At 43.1% G+C, this 19,906-nt stretch overlaps 1 protein-coding gene across 2 annotated transcripts in view; it reads left to right on the forward strand.

Annotated features, from left to right (window-relative positions):
- The window catches only part of GPM6A (glycoprotein M6A), a 180,148-nt gene that overhangs the window by 111,349 nt on the left and 48,893 nt on the right, over positions 1-19,906 (forward strand). For both annotated transcript variants that reach the window (XM_060246515.1, XM_060246516.1), the window contains one exon: positions 18,239-18,431. In XM_060246515.1, coding sequence (XP_060102498.1) covers positions 18,239-18,431 — 193 coding nt within the window. The remainder of the gene's footprint in view (positions 1-18,238; positions 18,432-19,906) is intronic.

Genomic DNA, 19,906 nt, shown 5'->3' on the forward strand with positions numbered 1-19,906 from the left:
TCGTTTTTTACTAGAATATTTACACCTGATAGACTTTGACAGATTTCACACCCTAATGCTTGATTGTCAGTTTTACACCTCTCTGAGGTCTGTGCTCCAGATGATTGCCTAGTTGGCCTAATGGTAACATTGGCCCTGGATCTGTGATATCCTACTGAAACACCATGCATTGATAGAATTGATGGGGGTTTTTTCTCATGGGCATGTCACAGTTTTGATCTTTGATTCTTTCCAGATCTGTGCAGAGAGCTGACATTAGAGGAAAATAGGGTTGGGGCTGGCACATTCCATATAGTGTTTTACTAGGAGGCTCTGATGTGTGCAAGAGATAAAAGACCCTTTGCTAGAAGAAAAAAGTGACTCCTCATATATTGTCAGATCTGTCTTTTGAGATAATGGAATGAAAACTGGACTCTTCATTCCATCCCTGAATCAAGAAGCAGAAGGTGTTACAGCTATAATAAAACTAATACCTAACTAGAAAGCAAACTAAATTGTACAAATCATACCCATTAATGAAATAAGAAATGCTGAAAAGGTAACTTTTAAAATAATTGCTTAATTGTACCTTATTTTATTTTTGAATGATCTTCACCAATTTAAAGTGACTGAGTGTGTGTGTGTGTGTAGGAGTTCAGAGCACTAACAGCTTGCTGTACTGAGACTCAAGAACTGCTTTGCATAACTTCTGCTTATTTTACAACAGGTGCCTTTAAATTATGTATGTAAGCAGATGCAGAAACTTTCAACATAACACAGTATGTGGAACCTGCATGTGTCTTATACTGCTCTTTTAGACCTGATGAGTAGGGCTGCCAGCTCTGGGTTAGGAAATACCAGGGTATTTTGGGATGGAGCCTGAGGAGGACAGGATGTGAGGAGGGAGATCACTTTTACAACTGATCTCTAGCTGGAAGAAATCAGCTCCCCTGGAGAAAATGGCTGCTTTAAAGGGTGGACTCCATGGCGTTGTGCCAGGTTGAGGCCCCTCCCCAAACCCTACCCTTTCTCAGATCCACCCCAAAGTCTCCAGGTATTTTACAACACAGACCTGGCAACCTATTCTCTCTCTGTGTGTGTGTGTGTTTTAAACCCTTTTTGACAGAGAGATTGAGGTAATACAGTCCCAGATAGAGTTGTTAACTGATCTGCCTATAGGATAACATTCCACAGAGGGAAAGCTGTCTACTCTTTTTGAACTTTTATATTGTTCACTTCTGGCCAAATTCCAATAGCTCATTTTTGCAAATTTTTAGATTATAGGTGTGTTGCAGTACGGCTGGCTAAGCCACCTTACTTGCCGAGACTGCTAAATGACCATATCTTGCATGTTTATTAGCTGTGGGAGTATGATGTCTCATTTAAATTGCAATAAAACTTAATGTACTGCAAATACATAAAAGCTAATCACAATGCAATTTTCTGTGCATTTTCATAACCGTTAATGCCCTATAAATGAGAATTCTTAGTTTAATGAAATATATGAGAGCAATTAGTTATTGAGTATATTGATTGATTTATTTCGACTCCTGGTATGCTTTGGGCATATTATGTTCTTTAAAAACAAGCTAAAAATAGGTACGTTGCAGACACAGCTTCTATATCTCTACTAACAATTCCAGCTTCTTAACTTTATGTTGAGTACAGATTGATCTTCATATAGGGAAGAAATGTACAGTGTCCCCAAACCAGAGAGCTCCCCTCAGAATACACCAGGGTTTATGTATTTCCTTTAGTATTTTTTTAATGGATGGGGAGAGAGGCACAACCATATTCCTTTTCAGATAAAAATCTACAAGCAGAAAACTTTTTGACCATGTCCTTGCTACCAACCCATTTCATTTATTAGGGCCATTGGATGAATGTATTGATTTTTTTTTTTAAAAAAAGATTCTACAGTAACATATTGTTTCAGTGGAAAAGTTATGGTCATTCACATTTACAGTTCAATTGCTTAGTTTCTCTTGACATCTTTAAAAGTTGTGTTTCTTTGGAGTGAAGGTGTAATTTAATGAGAATTATATTGTCATATCTTCTCCACTTCCATGAGTGATAGGAAATTCCAGAGGCAATGCTATCAGATTTAGTTTCCTTTGGCTTAGAGAGCTAAGACATCATAAATCTCAGTAATGTTTGCTTTATTTATGAATATTCAAGTAGAGTATATTGGAAGCAGACATCATTTCAGCAGCCAGTGAATTCTGAGAGAGAGCCCCCTCCTCCTTCACTTATTCCATCTCCATTTAACTCAGTCAAATCCATAAACTCTGCCTCATCCTGTCCAAATTCAAGTTGCAAAACTACTGTTTGCCCCCCCTCCTATAGAAATGAAGAGAGAGACGCAGTATGTGGATTTAAAAAAGAGACACTAGATTAATTATTTATAACTAAAACGGTGAGGGGATGCCTCAGAAGGCCATTCCTGGTGAACCCCTTATTTCCAACATGGAGTGCCAAGGTGCTCACCATTCCGCTTCCATTATCGCAAGGTCAAGCCGCTGCTTAGGCCTGCACACCCACCTAACAGCCCAGAGCCTCCCACACTCCTCACCTTAAGTCTTCCAAAAAGATGTCATTGCTCTTGTTGGAAAGATGAACTCCATCCTAACAATACAGGTCAGCCAACTCCATATTAGGGTGCAAAAGGAAAGTACCCAAACCACCCTCCATGGCATTCCATAACTGGCAATTGGCATTCCTCTGAATCCGATCGAGACACTTGGGGTCTCCCAAACTACGCCAAACAATACATGGCAACATTGCAGAAAAAACTATCCACACCCCTAGCCACTGGCTTTTAACAATTTCTAAATCTGACTTCACCTAAATGACCAGGGATTTTTCTTTAATTAAAGCCAGGTAAGTGCCACCCAGGTGGATCACCAACACATGAGGAAGAGGACTATACCTCTCCTCAAACAACAGTGGAAGGAGCCCAGTCCAATGCATGCCCAGGCCCAACTATTCCACTTTGGCAAGCTCACTCAGGCCCAACTGAGACCCAATAGATATCCTCTTGGGCTAGTGAGCTGCCCAGAACACCATGCTGTGGCTGTATATTCATCCCTTGCTGTGGCTGTGACTCATCTCTTCACCCGGTAGCCAGCAGCACCTGAAACAAGAACTAGATTAACTTTTTAATTTAGCAATTTGTTAAACTTTAGATTTCCTAGCATAGGATTTGTAACAGGATGATTTCCACCACCCCAGCCACTGTATCTCCCTGTGGATGCTGTCACAATTTGAAATGAGTGGGTTCCAAATTGGAAACCCACTAAACCCAATGCTGTGAGGACTTGCTTAACGACCCAAAACTGGAATTGTGTATGTGGTTCCCCGACACTGTGATGAAACAAAAGATCATTACTCTAACCCCTAAAGCCTATGTAAGAACGTACAGCCAAAACAGGACAAAGGTCCTGTTCAGAACATGTTCCAAGATACAGAACCGCCACCAAAATGGGAAACAATTCAGAAAGGTTAGATCAACCACCCATCCTGCTTGAACCCATCCTTCAGGCCAATCCTCAGCAAACCAGTGTCCCTGAAAATAGACACTGAAACCTGAGGAGCCTGCAGCACCGGATATGACCTGAAATTCTGCCTTCAGTTTAAGGTCATCCCTCCAAAAGGAAATCCTGTTGTAGGAGTTCAAAAATTGCCTCCACATCAACAGATCCTCCCTAATCCCCCTGGTAACCCTTGTTCTATGATGAGGCCTTTTCAAACTCATTGTGTCTTCACAGAGACGTCTCACAAAAGCTCTACCCAGGGCCGCTACTTTACAAGCAAAGTTAAGATGCTCAATAAATTGCTGAAGTTCTTTCAGGAGAATGCTACAAAACTATGGGAGAAGGCTGCATAACGGACACTGAAGAAAAAACCAAACCCCAAAAAGGGCACACAGCTTATAGTGCTGCAAATACTTACATAACACTCCTATATCAATCTTACAAATGATTAAATATTTTAATCCATAGTGCTGCCTCAATGGAAATATTTGAAACGGTGCATAGAAAGTACTCGCTTCACGACATACAGATTCCTAAAGACACATACAAATTATTGCACATTTCGTAATAGCTTCATAGAGCTTGCCAAAGCTGGTGTCTTTAGTCCAAAAGAATCAGTTGAAAAGTCCCTTGTGTGGAGGTCTTGAGCAACCGGTGTCCTGTTGCGCAAGACCTCCACACAAGGGACTTTTCAACTGATTTGGGTTTGGCAGTTCTTTCAGGGACAATTTGGACTTCAAACAGGCCTGGCTAACCATTCTCTGTAGATTCTCCATCTTATCAGGAGGCAGTCTAGACACCTGCTGCGGAGTGTTGATCTTGATACCCAAAAAAGTCAGAACCAAACTAAGTCCCTCCGTTTTTCTCTGTGCAAGGGGGACCCCAAGCTGCATAAAACAGCCAACAAGTGTACACAAACCCCAGAGGCCGCAGGGCCTGCAAATAAGAAATTGTCTAATTAATGAGATGCACTATATAACCCTGTACGTGTCTGCAAAGCCTATTCCAAAAAGGAACTGAACTTCTCAAATGCAGCACATCCCATGGGAAGGGCCCAGCCCATATAGAAGTTGCCCTCAAAGGCAAAACCCAAAAGTTCAAAATCATCAGGGTGCACTGGAAGCAACTGGAAAGCTGATTTGATATCACATTTGGCCAATTCAGCCTCCTTGCCACAATGGCACACCATGCCAATAGCTTCATCAAAAGATGTTTATGTGACAGTGCACAACTCATCAGGTATGGCATCGTTCACCAAGCTTCCATGGGGGTACAAAAGATAGTGAATTAGGCGATAGTCTTCTGAGGCCTTCTTGGGGACAACACCAAGCGGGGACACCTGCAGATTGGGAACTGTTGGAAAAGGAGAGGAAAGGTGGCTCAGTGGTAGAGCATCTGCTTGGGAAGCAGAAGGTCCCAGGTTCAATTCCTGGCATCTCCAAAAAAGGGTCCAGGCAAATAGGTGTGAAAAACCTCAGCTTGAGACCCTGGAGAGCCACTGCCAGTCTGAGAAGACAATACTGACTTTGATGGACCAGGGGTCTGATTCAGTATAAGGCAGCTTCATATGTTCTTATGTTCAAAAGGAAAAGGGTCTAACACCCTGCCCTCCATACACTCCTTCGCTATTTTTTCTTTAACAATGTGTTCTATTTCCCCTAACAGAAGGCAGGTTAGGTGCCCAAAAAGAACATCTTTCACCCTTGAAAGGAATGTGAAAACTAAACCTGAACCTATTGAATAAGTACATTCTATCCTCAACCTAGGATAGTGCCTTCAACCAGTGTCCCAGCTGAGCCATATTAATTGCGCTGGGACCCTTTCTTAGTTCCACCATCCCCTTGGCACTTGCCATTTTAAACCCAGACTTGCCTTTGGCCGTAAGGCAGGCAGGAAATGCATGGGAGTCTGAACAAAGGGGGCATTCATGATGAAAACTGCAGGATTCTCTACTGCCGGCTCCCTGGGAGGAAAGCTCCCAACACAAAGGGCATTTCTGAGATGATTTTACCAGCCTGGGGGCAATGAACTGAGGAACTTGCCTGATGCTGGACCAGATATCCACTTTCAGATTGTTCACTACACAAAGGCCTGGTGCCATAAGCTGAATCCACAACTGTGGATGAATCTGGTCCCACTTTAAAGCAGGATTCATAGCAGCATGCATTCTAAAGGCCTCATCATATTGGATCCAGGCTGCCAGAAAAATCAGTAAAGGTGTTGTAAATTATGCCCATGTACTGAAGCATTGACAATCCCCTCCATGGTTGGGATCTAACCACCACACTGGCATAAATAAGAAAACTAGGATACCAATTTGACCAATTCCTATCAACTTTCCTGTGTTTAATACACTCTTTCTCCCAGTCATCAAGGTCATCCTTGTTTTTCTTTTCAAGTCCCCGATATAAAAGGGAGAAAACATCAACATATTCTCCCCTACAATCTTATCCCTGGTAGCAGTGGTGAGGTGGTCACCCAAAGGCATAGCCACATTTCCAAAGGGTAAAGCCTTTGCTGGCACCATCTCATATGGTAGACCCCATTGGTAAGGTGAACCCCAACCAGACCAACCACAAGGCTGAACTTGCTGAGATGAAACCATGACAGGCATCCATTCTGACTGTGTTAATAGCTGCAGCCTACCCCATGGCCAAGCAGCTGGGGGCTGTGTCATCATAATGCCAGATGGCTGCCCCAAGGACACAGAGGCAGCAAACTGACCTACAGGCCCTCAAGGCCATGCAGGCCAACATGTGGTGCAGTGTCAGGCTTACCTCCTCCAGAAGAGGGCCCCACATAGGGGACAATCTGCTGCACCCCGTTGCTAGATCAAACTGTTGAGTACTGTCCCCTCCAGCCCCTTGACCACCAGGAACTGCCTGTGTGTCACCACCTGCTGCTGAGCCTCCACACCTCCCTTTAGCGAAAGGCAAATGAGACAACACTTGAGCCTGAAACAGTTGAGTGGAAGACATAGCTGTCTGCTGAGGCCCCATCTGTGTTGAAAAAGAAGGCAACCTAGCTGTTTCTAGATAGCTGCAATCCTCTCCCAGATAATTTTATTAACAGGGTCGTCTAAATTCTCATCTAGTGGAGGGACCTGAGGGGCAGGGACCAGAATGACTGGTGCTGCAGGAACCAGAGGAACAGGTGTCAGCATGACTGGCACTGGCTCCAAAGAAGTTACTGAAGGTGCAGGTGCAGTAGGCCACTTCCTTTTAGGAATCGTAATGAAGAAAAGGGTAAATTACCAAATGTCAGCAAAGGGTTCATTGAAGTTTCAAAATGATCAGACTTGTCTTTGTTCAAAAACTAAGTTTCATTTATTGATTACAACAATGCTACTCTCTACACAGGTTCTTTGAAACTGATAACGAATAAGGAAAAGTATTGGCATTTATGGACATACATCAAAGCGTTGGGGCGTTTAAATCACTTCTCATAATAAAGTTGCAGTTTGTCTTTTGGAAGTACCCGGTTCACACGCCCTTATCTTTCACATATGTAAACTGTATCTTCCTCCCGGTGTTGTCCTTGCTCGGCTCCAGCAGGCACCTGAGAAGCGGCTGAGCATTTTTGCACTTCAAAGACCTCACTGGCCTTTGGCACTTCAATCACCTCCTCCTTCCCCCCTTTCACATTCTACAATGGCACTAGTGTTAGTAGGCAAAGATTCATAGGTTTAGTTAGCAGTAAATAAACATTTCAAACAGCAGAGTTAGCTTCAATGGTACACAAGCTGACATACTGCCCCCCCTAAGCTCTTGCTCAGGGCTTGTCTGGGTGCAGTAGGTAAAATTGCTTAAGCAGTTGAGGAGCGTTAAGGTCAGAGGATTTTACCCACTCGTCACAACTGGGCAGGAAATAGCGCCAGCGGACTAAGTAGTGTAAGACCCCCGTTGCAATTTAGAGTTGAGAATCTCCTTCACTTCGTGGTGTTTCTGCCCCTTCACTAGAATAGGTTCCAGTTCGGGGTTCCGAGGATTCCACTTCGAACCACCCGGATCTCGACGGATAAGGCTGCAATGGAAGACAGGGTGTATTTTACTGAATAGCTTTGGCAAGTCCAGTTCTACAGTCACTTTATTGATCACCCTCTTTATTTTAAATGGTCCTAGGAAGCGGTAGGCAAGCTTCCGGGAGGTTTGGGGCAGCGGCAGGTTCTTGGTGGAAAGAAACACCGTCTCTCCTTCTTTAAAGTCCCACCTGGGGCTATGTTTTTTGTCAAAGCGGGCTTTGTAGTCCTTCTTCGCCTCTTCTAGGTTTTCCTGGATTACTTTCCAGGACTTCTCTAGTTTTTTCCACCATTGTTGGCACTCAGGGGAAAGAGGCGGGTTCTGTCCTCCCGGGAGGGAGGGAAAAGGCTTCCCTTCCTAGCCATGCACATCTTGGAACGGAGACACTTTAGTTGAGCCGTGGAGGCTGTTATTGTATCCATACTCAGCGAAGGGCAGTAGCTCCACCCAATTGGACTGCTGGAAGTTCACATAGCATCGTAGGTACTGTTCTAGCAGCCCGTTCACCCTCTCATTTTGGCCGTCCGTCTGCGGGTGGTAGGTGGAGCTTAGCCCCTGCTCCATCCTGGTCAGTTTGCAGAACTCCCACCAGAAGTTGGCAATGAACTGTGGCCCGCGGTCACTAATGACCTTGTCAGGGAACGAGTGTACCCGGACCACGTGTAAAAAGAATAAGTAGGCTAGTTCCTTTGCGGTGGGCAGTTTTCGGCAGGGAATAAAGTGGGCTTGCTTAGAAAATGTGTCCACCACCACCAGTATCACTGTTCTTCCTTTGGAGGTCGGCAGCTCGACTATAAAGTCCATTGACACTACCATGGCCGTTCTGCGGTGGGGAGGGGTTGTAGCAGTCCCAGTACCCCCCCCTTCTCTTAGCCATGATGCAAGTGGGGCATGTCTGAACGAACTCTGAAATGTCTTTTTTCATTTGTGGCCACCAGAACTGCCGGTGCACTAAGTGGGGGGTCTTTACGTAACCAAAATGGCCGGCCAGTTTGTTGGTGTGGCAATGCTGTAACACTTCCACCCTCAGGGACTTGGGGACGTAGAGTTTCCCCTCAAGGTACCAGAACCCCCTTTCCCCTTTCAACAGTCCATCTGGCCGGTTTTCCCCCTCCGCTTCTGCTTCGACTATCAGCTTGTCCTCCCCCCCCACGGGCTTTTGTTTTGCATGGCCGTTTTTGATCGGGTTTGCACAGCCCTGGCTACAGCTTCGGGTGGAATTAGGGAATCTATGACTTCTTCTCGCTCGCTCTCATGTTGGGGCAGCCTCGAGAGTGCGTCTGCTAAGAAATTTTTCGAACCCGGGATGTGGCGTAGCGTGAAGTCGAATTTAGCAAAAAAATCCCGCCAATCGAATTTGCTTCCCAATTAATTTTTGGCGCCCCGTGAGGGCTTCTAAATTCTTGTGGTCAGTCCAGATTTCAAATGGGACTCGCACCCCCTCCAGCCATGACCGCCATGTTTTCAGGGCGAACGTTACTGCGTAGGCTTCCTTGTCCCACACCGACCAGTTCCTTTGCTCATTTGAGAACTTGTGGGAAATGTAGGCGCAAGGTCTCAGGCGGCCCCACTCGTCTTTCTGCATCAATATTGCTCCTACGGCCGTGTCGGAAGCGTCGCATTGGACCACGAAGGGTTTGAGTTCATTGGGGTGCACTAGCACCGGCTCGCTAGTAAACAGGCGCTTTAGTGTGTCGAACACCTCCTGACACTGCTTGGTCCAATTTAGTTTAGCCCCCGGTTTTTTCGCCTCGGCCCCTTTCCCCTTGGTCTGGAGTAAGTCGGTTAGGGGCAGGGCCACCTTAGCGAACCTTGTATGAACGATCTATAGAAATTTGCGAATCCAAGGAATTACTGGGGTTTCAAAATGTCAGCAAAGGGTTCATTGAAGTTTCAAAATGATCAGACTTGTCTTTGTTCAAAAACTAAGTTTCATTTATTGATTACAACAATGCTACTCTCTACACAGGTTCTTTGAAACTGATAACGAATAAGGAAAGGTATTGGCATTTATGGACATACATCAAAGCATTGGGGGGTTTAAATCACTTCTCATAATAAAGTTGCAGTTTGTCTTTTGGAAGTACCCGGTTCACACGCCCTTATCTTTCACATATGTAAACTGTATCTTCCTCCCGGTGTTGTCCTTGCTCGGCTCCAGCAGGCGCCTGAGAAGCGGCCGAGCATTTTTGCACTTCAAAGACCTCACTGGCCTTTGGCACCTCAATCGCCTCCTCCTTCCCCCCTTTCACATTCTACAATGGCACTAGTGTTAGTAGGCAAAGATTCATAGGTTTAGTTAGCAGTAAATAAACATTTCAAACAGCAGAGTTAGCTTCAAGCTGACACCAAGAGTAAAACCTTAATGCGTGTAAAATAATAGGCCCTGTACTAAATAAGTTTGTAAGGGAATGAAAATAGATGGTTGGGATCCAGGTGATTGGATGATTCCTGACTGCTTTGCAGGCCCGCAATGGAAAGCCTGCTTAAAGGCCCAACAGAAACCAGAAATGTATCCCAATCTACCCAGTTTAGAGGCTTGTGAAGCCAGTGAGGCAGCACTAGACAATGTATACACCACTAAGGCTCCTGAAGAGGCCGAGTGCTGCAGCAACTCAAGCAAGGCCTCAAGGCCCATATAACAGCTGCCAGAGGCTATACAAGGCTGTGAGGACATAGAACGCCACCAAAAGCCACAGGATACTATAACAGCTAGGCCTCTGAAGGCCGCCACATCTTTTCGGACACAGCAAAACTGCCACTTCTGTTAAATTTAAATTTAATTCAACTGGGCCCCTGAAAGCCGCTGCTCCTGCTGGGCCACTGAAGGTTGCCACTGGTTGCAAAGGCCCTGCTGGACCCCAAAACTGCTGCCGGGCCACTGTAGGCTGTTAAGGCTGTCACTGGGTTGTTAAAGGCCACAAGATGCCGACCCTCAGGAGATGGCAAAAAACCTCCCTGAGCCCTCAAGCAATGACCACCTGGAAAGGGCAGCAGACCATCCTGTGAGATTGTTCACTGGCCAATGCCAGCCCACCACCAAAAAACAAAATGCCGCTTTCAAAAAACCCTGCCCCGCCCTGCTGGAGCACAGTGCTCAGAGCTCTTCCTTTTGTGTGCACTAACAATGCTCTGGAGGATGGTGGACAATGCCAAGCCCACACCAGCATCAGAAAGCACCAGTGTCCCGACGCTGGCGTCTGCTACCTCGTCTAGCTGCAGGGGCAAAGAGGCTCCGGTCCTCCAGAGTTCCACCTGAGGATGGTAGGTAGCCTAATTCTTGCATGTTTAAACTGGGCTGTCATCTACTTAGTGAGTAACCTGAGCAGACATTGTTCTATCTATAAGTAGCAGCATTACAGCAACTCAATTTAAATTAAAGAATGGGTGGTAAGCAAGATCACATGGATAAGTTCTTATTGCTGGCCAGCATGCTGCTTAAATCAGGCCTTAGAACTCACTCCTGTGAGTACATTGCACATTTAGGGACCTCTCTCCTACGACATATTTATATTCTTTGTTAAGTCTCTGAGCACCCATTCATAATGATCAACTCTCAAAAATATTAACAATGTGAGCAATATTTTTAAACAACCACATATTTGACATCTTCATTCAAGTGGACAGACAGGAGTGCCACTGAGGAATGGCAAGGGTAGCTGTGTTTAAGATGACATAAGATGTCTCCATAGGTACACAGTCATTTCAGCAGTTCTTCACACTGAATGTTTATAGCTAGGGAATAGCCACTAGGCAAACTTGGGCAATTGCCTAGGGTGTTGGCATTTGGGAAGGTGACTCAGTGATGTTATCAGTGTGTGGGAGGGGCACCAGAAGGTAGCCTTACTTAGGGTGCCAGACAGTCTAGGGCCAGCCCTGGCTAGGGTTGTCAGCCCTGGATTGAGAAATTCCTGTAGATTTTGGGGGTGTAGGCTTTGGAGGGCAGGGTTTTTTTGAGGGGAACCTCAGTGTGGTATAATGTCATAAAGTGTACCCTGCAAAGCAGCCATTTGCTCCAGGGGAACTGATATCTGTCACCTGGAGATCAGTTGTAATTCTGGAGGTTTCCAGGCCCCAATTGGAGGTTGGTAACCTTGTCTGGAGCCACAGGTAATTAAATGGGCCTGTTTACTAGGCATGCATGCCAGAGACTGAGTCATAAGAAGAGCAGTTGTTTTATCTTTTTTCATAACATTACTGTTCTGATTATGAGGTGAACTAAAAAAAGTTATCACAACAGTTACTCTAAACTCTAGAGCTTAGTGCCATTCAGTTTTGGATAAATCAAAAAGCAGACTTTTAAAACTTGCTGAATATCCTCCTCAGTAAAAATTTTTCCCCCATTCCCATAAATCTGAAATGTCTCCTTAGATTTTTAACAACTAAATATCAGTGAATTACTAATGTGCAAATCAATGTTACACATTTTGTCTAATTTTGGAATAATTCAGCTAAGAAATGCAAAAGCTTAGATTCCTAGTCTCTAAGAAGCCCATGGATGATTGAATTTTATTGACAGAAGAGTATGGCTTAAAAAACTAACTCTCTGATCACAGGAAAACCAATTACTACCCATCAGATTTACATTTTAAAAACTGAAATACATAATTTTCATTTCACGTCTGCCAGTACATTATGTTCTACTGTTCTTTCCTTATGTCTATATAAAGATTTCACATGTACAACACCTCTGAGAAAGGCTCACTTGCATAAATAAACTCAGAATGTAATAGTGAATAGTAAACTGGCTGACCTGTGTGTGGATAATGAAAGCTGTGCAGATGAGAGCACCTACAGACAAGACAGATGATTTTGTATTACTGGGGAGAAAGGGTAAACTGCATAATGTATGACTTCATAAATTGACAGAGGGGGGTGGATCTTCCAAAAATCTAAAAAAATGGCTTCATGAGAAATGCTTTTTTTTAGGGTTGCCAAGTCCAGTTCAGAAAATACTTGGGGACTTTGGGAGTAGAGCCAGAAGACTTTTCCATTCCCTAAAATAAATAAAAATACAGCAGTGCAATTCCCCTGTGTAGTTTTTATTTCCTTGTTCCCCCAGCAATTCCAGTAGATGAAAGTGAACACACACTAACAAAGCAGCCAAAATAAACAGAGTTTGCAAACACACACTTTTGTGATCTCACTGGGGCTCTACACACAGGAGCTGCTGTATTTCCAACCAACTTCTTCAGACTAACACAGGCCAATGAAAAGAGAGATCGGTGGAGTTTTCCCCCATAAACAGGTTTCATACAAGGATGTGTGAAAGGAATCCAAAACAAGCACAGAGACTGTTCTCTCTCTCTCTCTCTCTCTCTCTCTCTCTCTCTCTCTCTCTCACACACACACACACACACACAAACACACACACTTACTGGCTCTGGTTCCTATACAAAGATGTCTGAAACCAAAGCAAGCAGAAGGACTCAGCCTGGCTCCTCCTGATACAACTTTCACTTACTGCTCAAATTTAAAGGCACACACACACACATTTTAAAATGTGATGAGTTTGCAGGCTTCTAAACCCAGGCCTCAGATTCAGTGGGAGCTCATAGGAGCGCAGCTCCTGAACCTTTCTGAGAGTTCCACCTCCTCCTTCTGAGAGTTCCACCTCCTTGTCCATTGAATAGTATTGCAGCTGCATAACAATCCCTGGATGAGCTCCACCACCTGTTTTTCTACAAGACAACTCCTGTCTAAACCTAAAGGCAGATGGTGGCTGTGGGAGCCAGCTGACTGGGGGCAAGGTGGAGCCTGAAAAACTGTGGGACTTTGGGGGTAGAGCCAGGAGACTTTGGGACTGGGGGATTGGGAAGCCTAGCTTTTTTCCAGACAGGATAGAATGTTGAGAGCCTTGGGAATGGGGTTGGTGGGGAGAGAAGTAAATCAGCCTGCCATACTGATTTCTTATGGGTGGGCCCCCAATACCCTTTTATACATTTCTTAATACTTTAATATACTTCATATATGAGTACAGTGCTTAAACAAACACAAGTCTTTCTTAGTAGTGGGTAAATGAATAGTCCATATTCCTTCCATTAATGTTTTAGATATAATATACACACATACAACCATCCAAACTCCATACGGTTTACTAAATTCTGTTTGCCAGCCATGTTTCCAACAACAAATACAACAGGCACCTCAGATTTTTTTAAAAAACCGCCAAAGAGTTTGCTAATATACTTTGTTTTAATAACTCAGCATTTTATATTCAGTGATAAAGTGTGAGTGAATGAGATATATCTTTCTGTGTGTGTGTGCACGCCTGCGCATACACACATATCCATATCCATATGCCAAAGAGACTATGATTTATGGTCATAAAGGGATCTTCAGGTATAGTAGCAGCACTGCCACCTAATCTGACAAAAACTGTTTGGCCAACTGTTTTGTTTGTAGACTGGTTGCCTGTTAAACAAGGGCAATGACACTTCCTAGCCTTTGCCCCTGCAAAAATAAATGGGAGAGAATTTTGATGGCTTTACGTACAACATTTATTGGCAAAATGTGTATCATGGGTTCAGTATGTATTCTGATTACATTGAAATGAATCACTGAATTGTATTTTTTTTTTCAATGTTTACATTTAGATCAGGGGTGGCCAATAGTAGCTCTCCAGATGTTTTTTGCCTACAACTCTTATCAGCCCCAGCCATTGGCCATGCTGGCTGGGGCTGATGGGAGTTGTAGGCAAAAAAACATCGGGAGAGCTACCGTTGGCCACCCCTGATTTAGATGATCTTTAATGAGGAAAATATGTTTCATCTCACAATCTCACATGCTTGTATCTCCATGATACATCTAAATAGGGTCAATAGATACTCCTGACTCTAAAAGTTAACCAACTTACATGGCATCAGAAGCTGGATATGAGACAAAAAGTTCAGATTTTATTTCTCATACCTCTTCAAAATGGTGGCAGATGTCTGCAAATAAACAAACACTAACTATTAAGAAACATCCCATTACATTTATCAGAATGCCACTTAATAGTTGAGACCAGAGATAAGAGAAAGAACTTCCTTTTTGGCCTGACATCTTCAGTGAAACAGATTTGATTTTTCTGTGTGTTCCTCATTTGTTTTTTGGCATTTAATTAGCAGAACCCATCTCAGATCATTACAACACTGAAATCATATTTCTGAGAATTAACCTAAAACCCAGTGAGAGTTTTTTCAACCCAGAGCCCAGCCTGAATGTATTTATTGTTCATATGCTTTCAGAGAGGCACAAAAAAACCCTCACGGAAGTAGTGAAGAGGTGTCATTTATTTTGTTTGTTACAGTATTGTTTTGAAGAACATAAAGAAACACTCTTCTTTCATATGTCCACTTTGTTGTAATCTATACATTGAAAGGAACATTCCAAGCGTTACATATGGTTGGTGTACTTTCTGGGAAGTAATTCAGAGACATAAAATGGCATACACAATATAAAAACTTGAGTTAGATTAGCTGGACATCTGAATTTGTTAACGTTTAAAAGCATGGAGGCCTTTCTTCTGCCTTCTTATGAATGTTCTACAATAACACTAATTGGCTACAACCCAGTAATAAATTGTATGCCTCAGCTGATTGATTTCTATGGAATTAAGCGCGCTTTGCTGTGTTTTGGATCATGGCCATCTGTCTATGTGATGTTCCTTTTTTCTAGCTTTGGGAGTAAGGTGTCACGTTCTCAGGGTGCAGGCAGGCAGGAGTCCAAAGCCAGTCCAAGGTCAAAGTCCAGGAAGTCAAGCAGGAGCCAAGTCACCAATGCAGAATCACAAACCGGAATCAGAAGTCAATGTCCAAAAGCCAAAAGGTCAGGGTGTCAAGGAAATCAAGCAGGTCAGAATCAGGCAGGAGCGTGGATGCAAGCCAGAGAATAGACTTGTTGCTTCCACGATGTTACCAGGTCCTGGGTGGGAGCTATATGGGAATCTCAATCAGCCTGCTCCCTGGGTGGCAGTGACTCTGCTAGAACTCAGGGCTGAGAGAACTGAAGCATCGGTGTGCCTCATGTCTTTGCTCTGAAAGTTCTTTCCAGAGCCTGCTTCAAACTCTTGAGACAGGAGGAGAGCTTGGAGGAGATTGATCGTCAACAGCTGACACTGGTGCCTGGAGAGTGATTGATGGGCCAGCTGCTGTTTGTTCAGCTGAGGAACTGGCTGGCAACTCTTCCAGGTCTGTTAACCCTTCCAGCTACTCCTCGTCAGGGCTCATGACATAAGGCAGTTTTCATTTGGCTTAAGATTGATTTAGACTTGATTTTGATTATGTTACTGCGATTGGGGGGATGCTAAACACAAGTGACTGGAGTGGATGGACCACTTTTTTACCAGTATAGTATTTTCAGTGTAGTTTTGATGTTCATTCAAAATGATTGAGTTCAAATTATAGACAAAAAAATATAACAGTTCAGTAAATACAGAACTCCCTGGGCTTATTAACCACATCACTGGACATACTGTAGTTGCAATAAATCAGGAAACCCTGGCTGTATTTGTCTGTTGGAGATGGTGGGAGATGTAAGGTTGCTTTAAAAAAACAAACAAACAAACATGCTAAAAGTATGTGAAGGCTCAGAAACTGAAGATGAGAACAACGTCAAGTAGTGAATCCGCTGATGAAACGGCAGTCTCACAATGAAACTGCCATCACTTTCCCCCGGACAAAATAAATTTGAGAGATAAAAATTATGCCTTTTTTATTGCATATAAATGCTGGAAAAATGAAACAGTGTAAAATAAATGAATGAAATTAAATGGGGAAACTAACACAGAAGATAGATGGGAGGAAATGAACAGAAACAAAAAAATTGTCATATTTATACATGTTTAGTTTACTACAGCTGGATTGTGTGATACAGCTGTTACCTGGATAGCTCAGGCTAGCCCAATTTTGTCAGACCTCAAAAGCTAAGCGGGGTCAGACTTGGCTAGTATTTGGAAGGATGACCTCCAAAGAATACCAGGGTCAAGACACAGAAGCAGCCAATGGCAAACAAGCTCTGTTACCTTAAAATAAGTCTAGCTCGCTAACTTGTGATGCATAATGCTGAAAGAGCTAAAACTATTGGCTGCCAGACAATCTTAGGATCTCCTGGATATTTTATACACAATGCTATACAATGATGATGGTGGTGATGAGGGTGATGATGATGATAAGTGATACAGCTAACAGCTCTAGGAGAGCAGAAGCAGCATCAGTTCGTCAATTCCAGGACCTCAGGTAATACAGTAAATCTTACCTGAGGAACAGATGTTAGAGCTAGAGCAGGGTGTGTAGAAGAGATGCATAAGCAGGATGTGCAGGGAATGGACATTGGGAGTTCAAGTTGTATAGTAGTTGTTCTTTTCCATAGATGGAAAGTAGTGGACTGACTCATTTATACTGCAGAAATGATAGATACTAAGCATTGCTCGGAAAAGGAAAGGTCCCCTGTGCAAGCACCAGTCGTTTCTGACTCTGGGTTGACGTTGCTTTCACAATGTTTTCACAGCAAACTTTTTAAGGGCTGGTTTGCCATTGCCTTCCCCAGTCATCTACACTTTCCCCCCAGCAAGCTGGTTACTCATTTTACTGACTTCGGAAGGATGGAAGGCTGAGTCAACCTCGAGCCGGCTACCTGAAAACCCAGCTTCTGCCGGGGATCGAACTCAGGTCATGAGCAGAGCTTAGGACTGCAGTATTGCAGCTTTAACACTCTGCACCTCGGGGCTCTTAAGCATTGCTTACATGTCTTTTAATTTGATGCAAGGAGAGCCGGTTTGGTGTAGTGGTTAAGTGTGCGGACTCTTATCCAGGAGAACCGGGTTTGATTCCCCACTCCTCCACTTGCACCTGCTAGCATAGCCTTGGGTCAGCCATAGCTCTGGCAGAGGTTGTCCTTGAAAGGGCAGCTGCTGTGAGAGCCCTCTCCAGCCCCACCCACCTCACAGGGTGACTGTTGTGGGGGAGGAACGTAAAGGAGATTGTGAGCCGCTCTGAGACTCTTCGGAGTGGAGGGCGGGATATAAATCCAATATCTTCTTCTTCAAGACAAATCTTTTTCCATGTGTGAGAGTGATTCCTAGGCATAGTATTCACATGAATAGAACCAGTTTCATGAACTGAGATCCTGACAATTATAAGAAATGGTTTAAATAGCAAGAAATGCCTAGTGAGATCTGGAAATATATAGTCATTGCTGATTTTCCCTATTTATATATCTATAAAGGTGCGAAATAAGATTGCTAGAAAGACCATTACAGAATTGGCAACCTTCCTTTTCATGCTCTGTCATTTTTATTTATATATTTATTTTATTTATTGGTCACCTTTCGGACTGAGACTGATTACATGGTGTAAAACAATGTAATCAAATGGCACAAGAGATTTAAGAACAATGTAATAGGACTAGGAATACAAAAATTAGAACTGATTTTAAAAAGGATCAGATGTGATATGTCAAGTGATGCAGAAAGTAGAAAACAATGCAGTGACAGCAGTATACTGCACTTCCTTTCTGCCACCACTAATAAGAAGGTTAAGGTGCACTGTGAATCAGTGCCCTTAAGTTGACATGTAGTGAAGCCCTGTTCATACTAAAGAGAGACCCTGCAGACATTTACAAAAAGTACAGTATCTATGACTAAAAAGAAACCCCATGGATTAGCTGTGGGACAGTGGAAAATGTAAATGTGTTCAAATGATCATCTTTTTTTCTATATTTGTCTAGGGTGCTTTGAGTGCTGCATCAAGTGCTTGGGGGGCATTCCCTATGCCTCATTGATCGCCACCATCCTGTTGTATGCTGGAGTCGCACTCTTCTGTGGCTGTGGTCATGAAGCACTTTCGGGAACTGTCAACATTCTTCAAACCTATTTTGATATGGCAAGAGCTGCTGGGGACACTATTGATGTTTTTACCATGTAAGTCCCTGCTTAACCTTTTGTAACTTTGCTTCTGTATTGCTGCTATGAAAAAAGCTAAAAAAACTAACCCCTCCCCTGTCCCAATACATCATGGCAGAGTAAATATAAAAGCTTATTTGAAATTCCTCTGAATCCATTCAATAATAGTTTAACATGCCATGTTTCTTTCCGTATCAATATTTCTAGTAATTCCCTTATATAAAAAGCTATTAATCATAGTTAGTAAAGGAGACCTTCATATTCAGAGCAAGTACATTTTAGAAACCCATGCTAAGAGACAACAATAGAGGATGGCCTCCGCCCTCTGGGCTCCGTTTGCTTGGCCTCCAGGGCAAATGTTTGGCTCTTGTGTGAAGCAGGATGCTGGGCTACATGGATCGCTGCTCTGATTTTGCCTGGATTTTCTTATGCTTACTAGTCTGCAAAATTTAAAATATTTAAAAATATTTTTGTTATATAACTATGTATGATAAAAAACAGAGCTGCATAAATTATTAAATTCTGTTTTAAGTATGGAGAAAAGAGTTTGATTCCCCACTCCTTCACAAGCTCTATGACATTATCTCTAATCATTACACCACACTGGTTATCGGACTGTCCACTGCTGAATAATTGATAAGATGTTAGTTTAATCAAACCTGGCAGTTCTTAGACTGTACTCATGGCCATGGACACTAGGAGACTTGAGGCTACTGTGTAGTCCTGTGCTGTTCTGTCCCACAGTTATGCAGCTTCCCTGCACATTCTCAGTGTCCTTCTGTCCAATTTACATGTACTATTCCTTGCCTGGTAGCTAGCTCACCACTAACAAAACTGTGTTGTTTGTTGATGTATGACTAAATCTGTAGGAATTTGAATTCAAAGAATGGAAAACCTCAGAGAGGCCTCAGATGCCAGGAAGTTTTCTCTCACACACTCACACATACACAACTGAGTTTATGCCAAGCAGTCTTCTGGGTGGCATAATCCCTCTTGTGTAGTGTTCTAGTCAGCTTTAGTGATTCTCTGTATTAGTAGGTTCCAGCCTAAAAAGATGGGACTGTTGTATGTTTCTGTACAATTATTTTTGTTTCATGAATCTTCTTGTGGTACTATGTATGTGCTTGTCTGTGGTACCAGTTTGCCATTATGTAGTACCATTTTGCTATATTATTCTGTTATATCATCCTGCTGGACCATCCTGTTGCACTTTACTAAATGTTGAAATTGGTTTTGTTATGAAGTTATTGTAATTTTATTGTGGTTTTATTACTATTTTGATATACTCCACTCTGAGCCCCCAAATGGGGGAATGGGCGGAATATAAATAAACTAATAATAATAAAATAGCTTTATTTGTAAGTTTTGAGTGTTTCCCAGTTTAAATAAAAATAAATCCAACCTTATTTGTTATTAAATTAGATTTGGCTTTACAAACACATCCTTATGAATATACAAAGTTGCCTTATGGCCAGATCATTCATTCAGTTGGT

The sequence above is a fragment of the Heteronotia binoei genome, chromosome 9 (genome assembly GCF_032191835.1).
Source record: "Heteronotia binoei isolate CCM8104 ecotype False Entrance Well chromosome 9, APGP_CSIRO_Hbin_v1, whole genome shotgun sequence".
NCBI classification, from domain to species: Eukaryota; Metazoa; Chordata; class Lepidosauria; order Squamata; family Gekkonidae; genus Heteronotia; species Heteronotia binoei.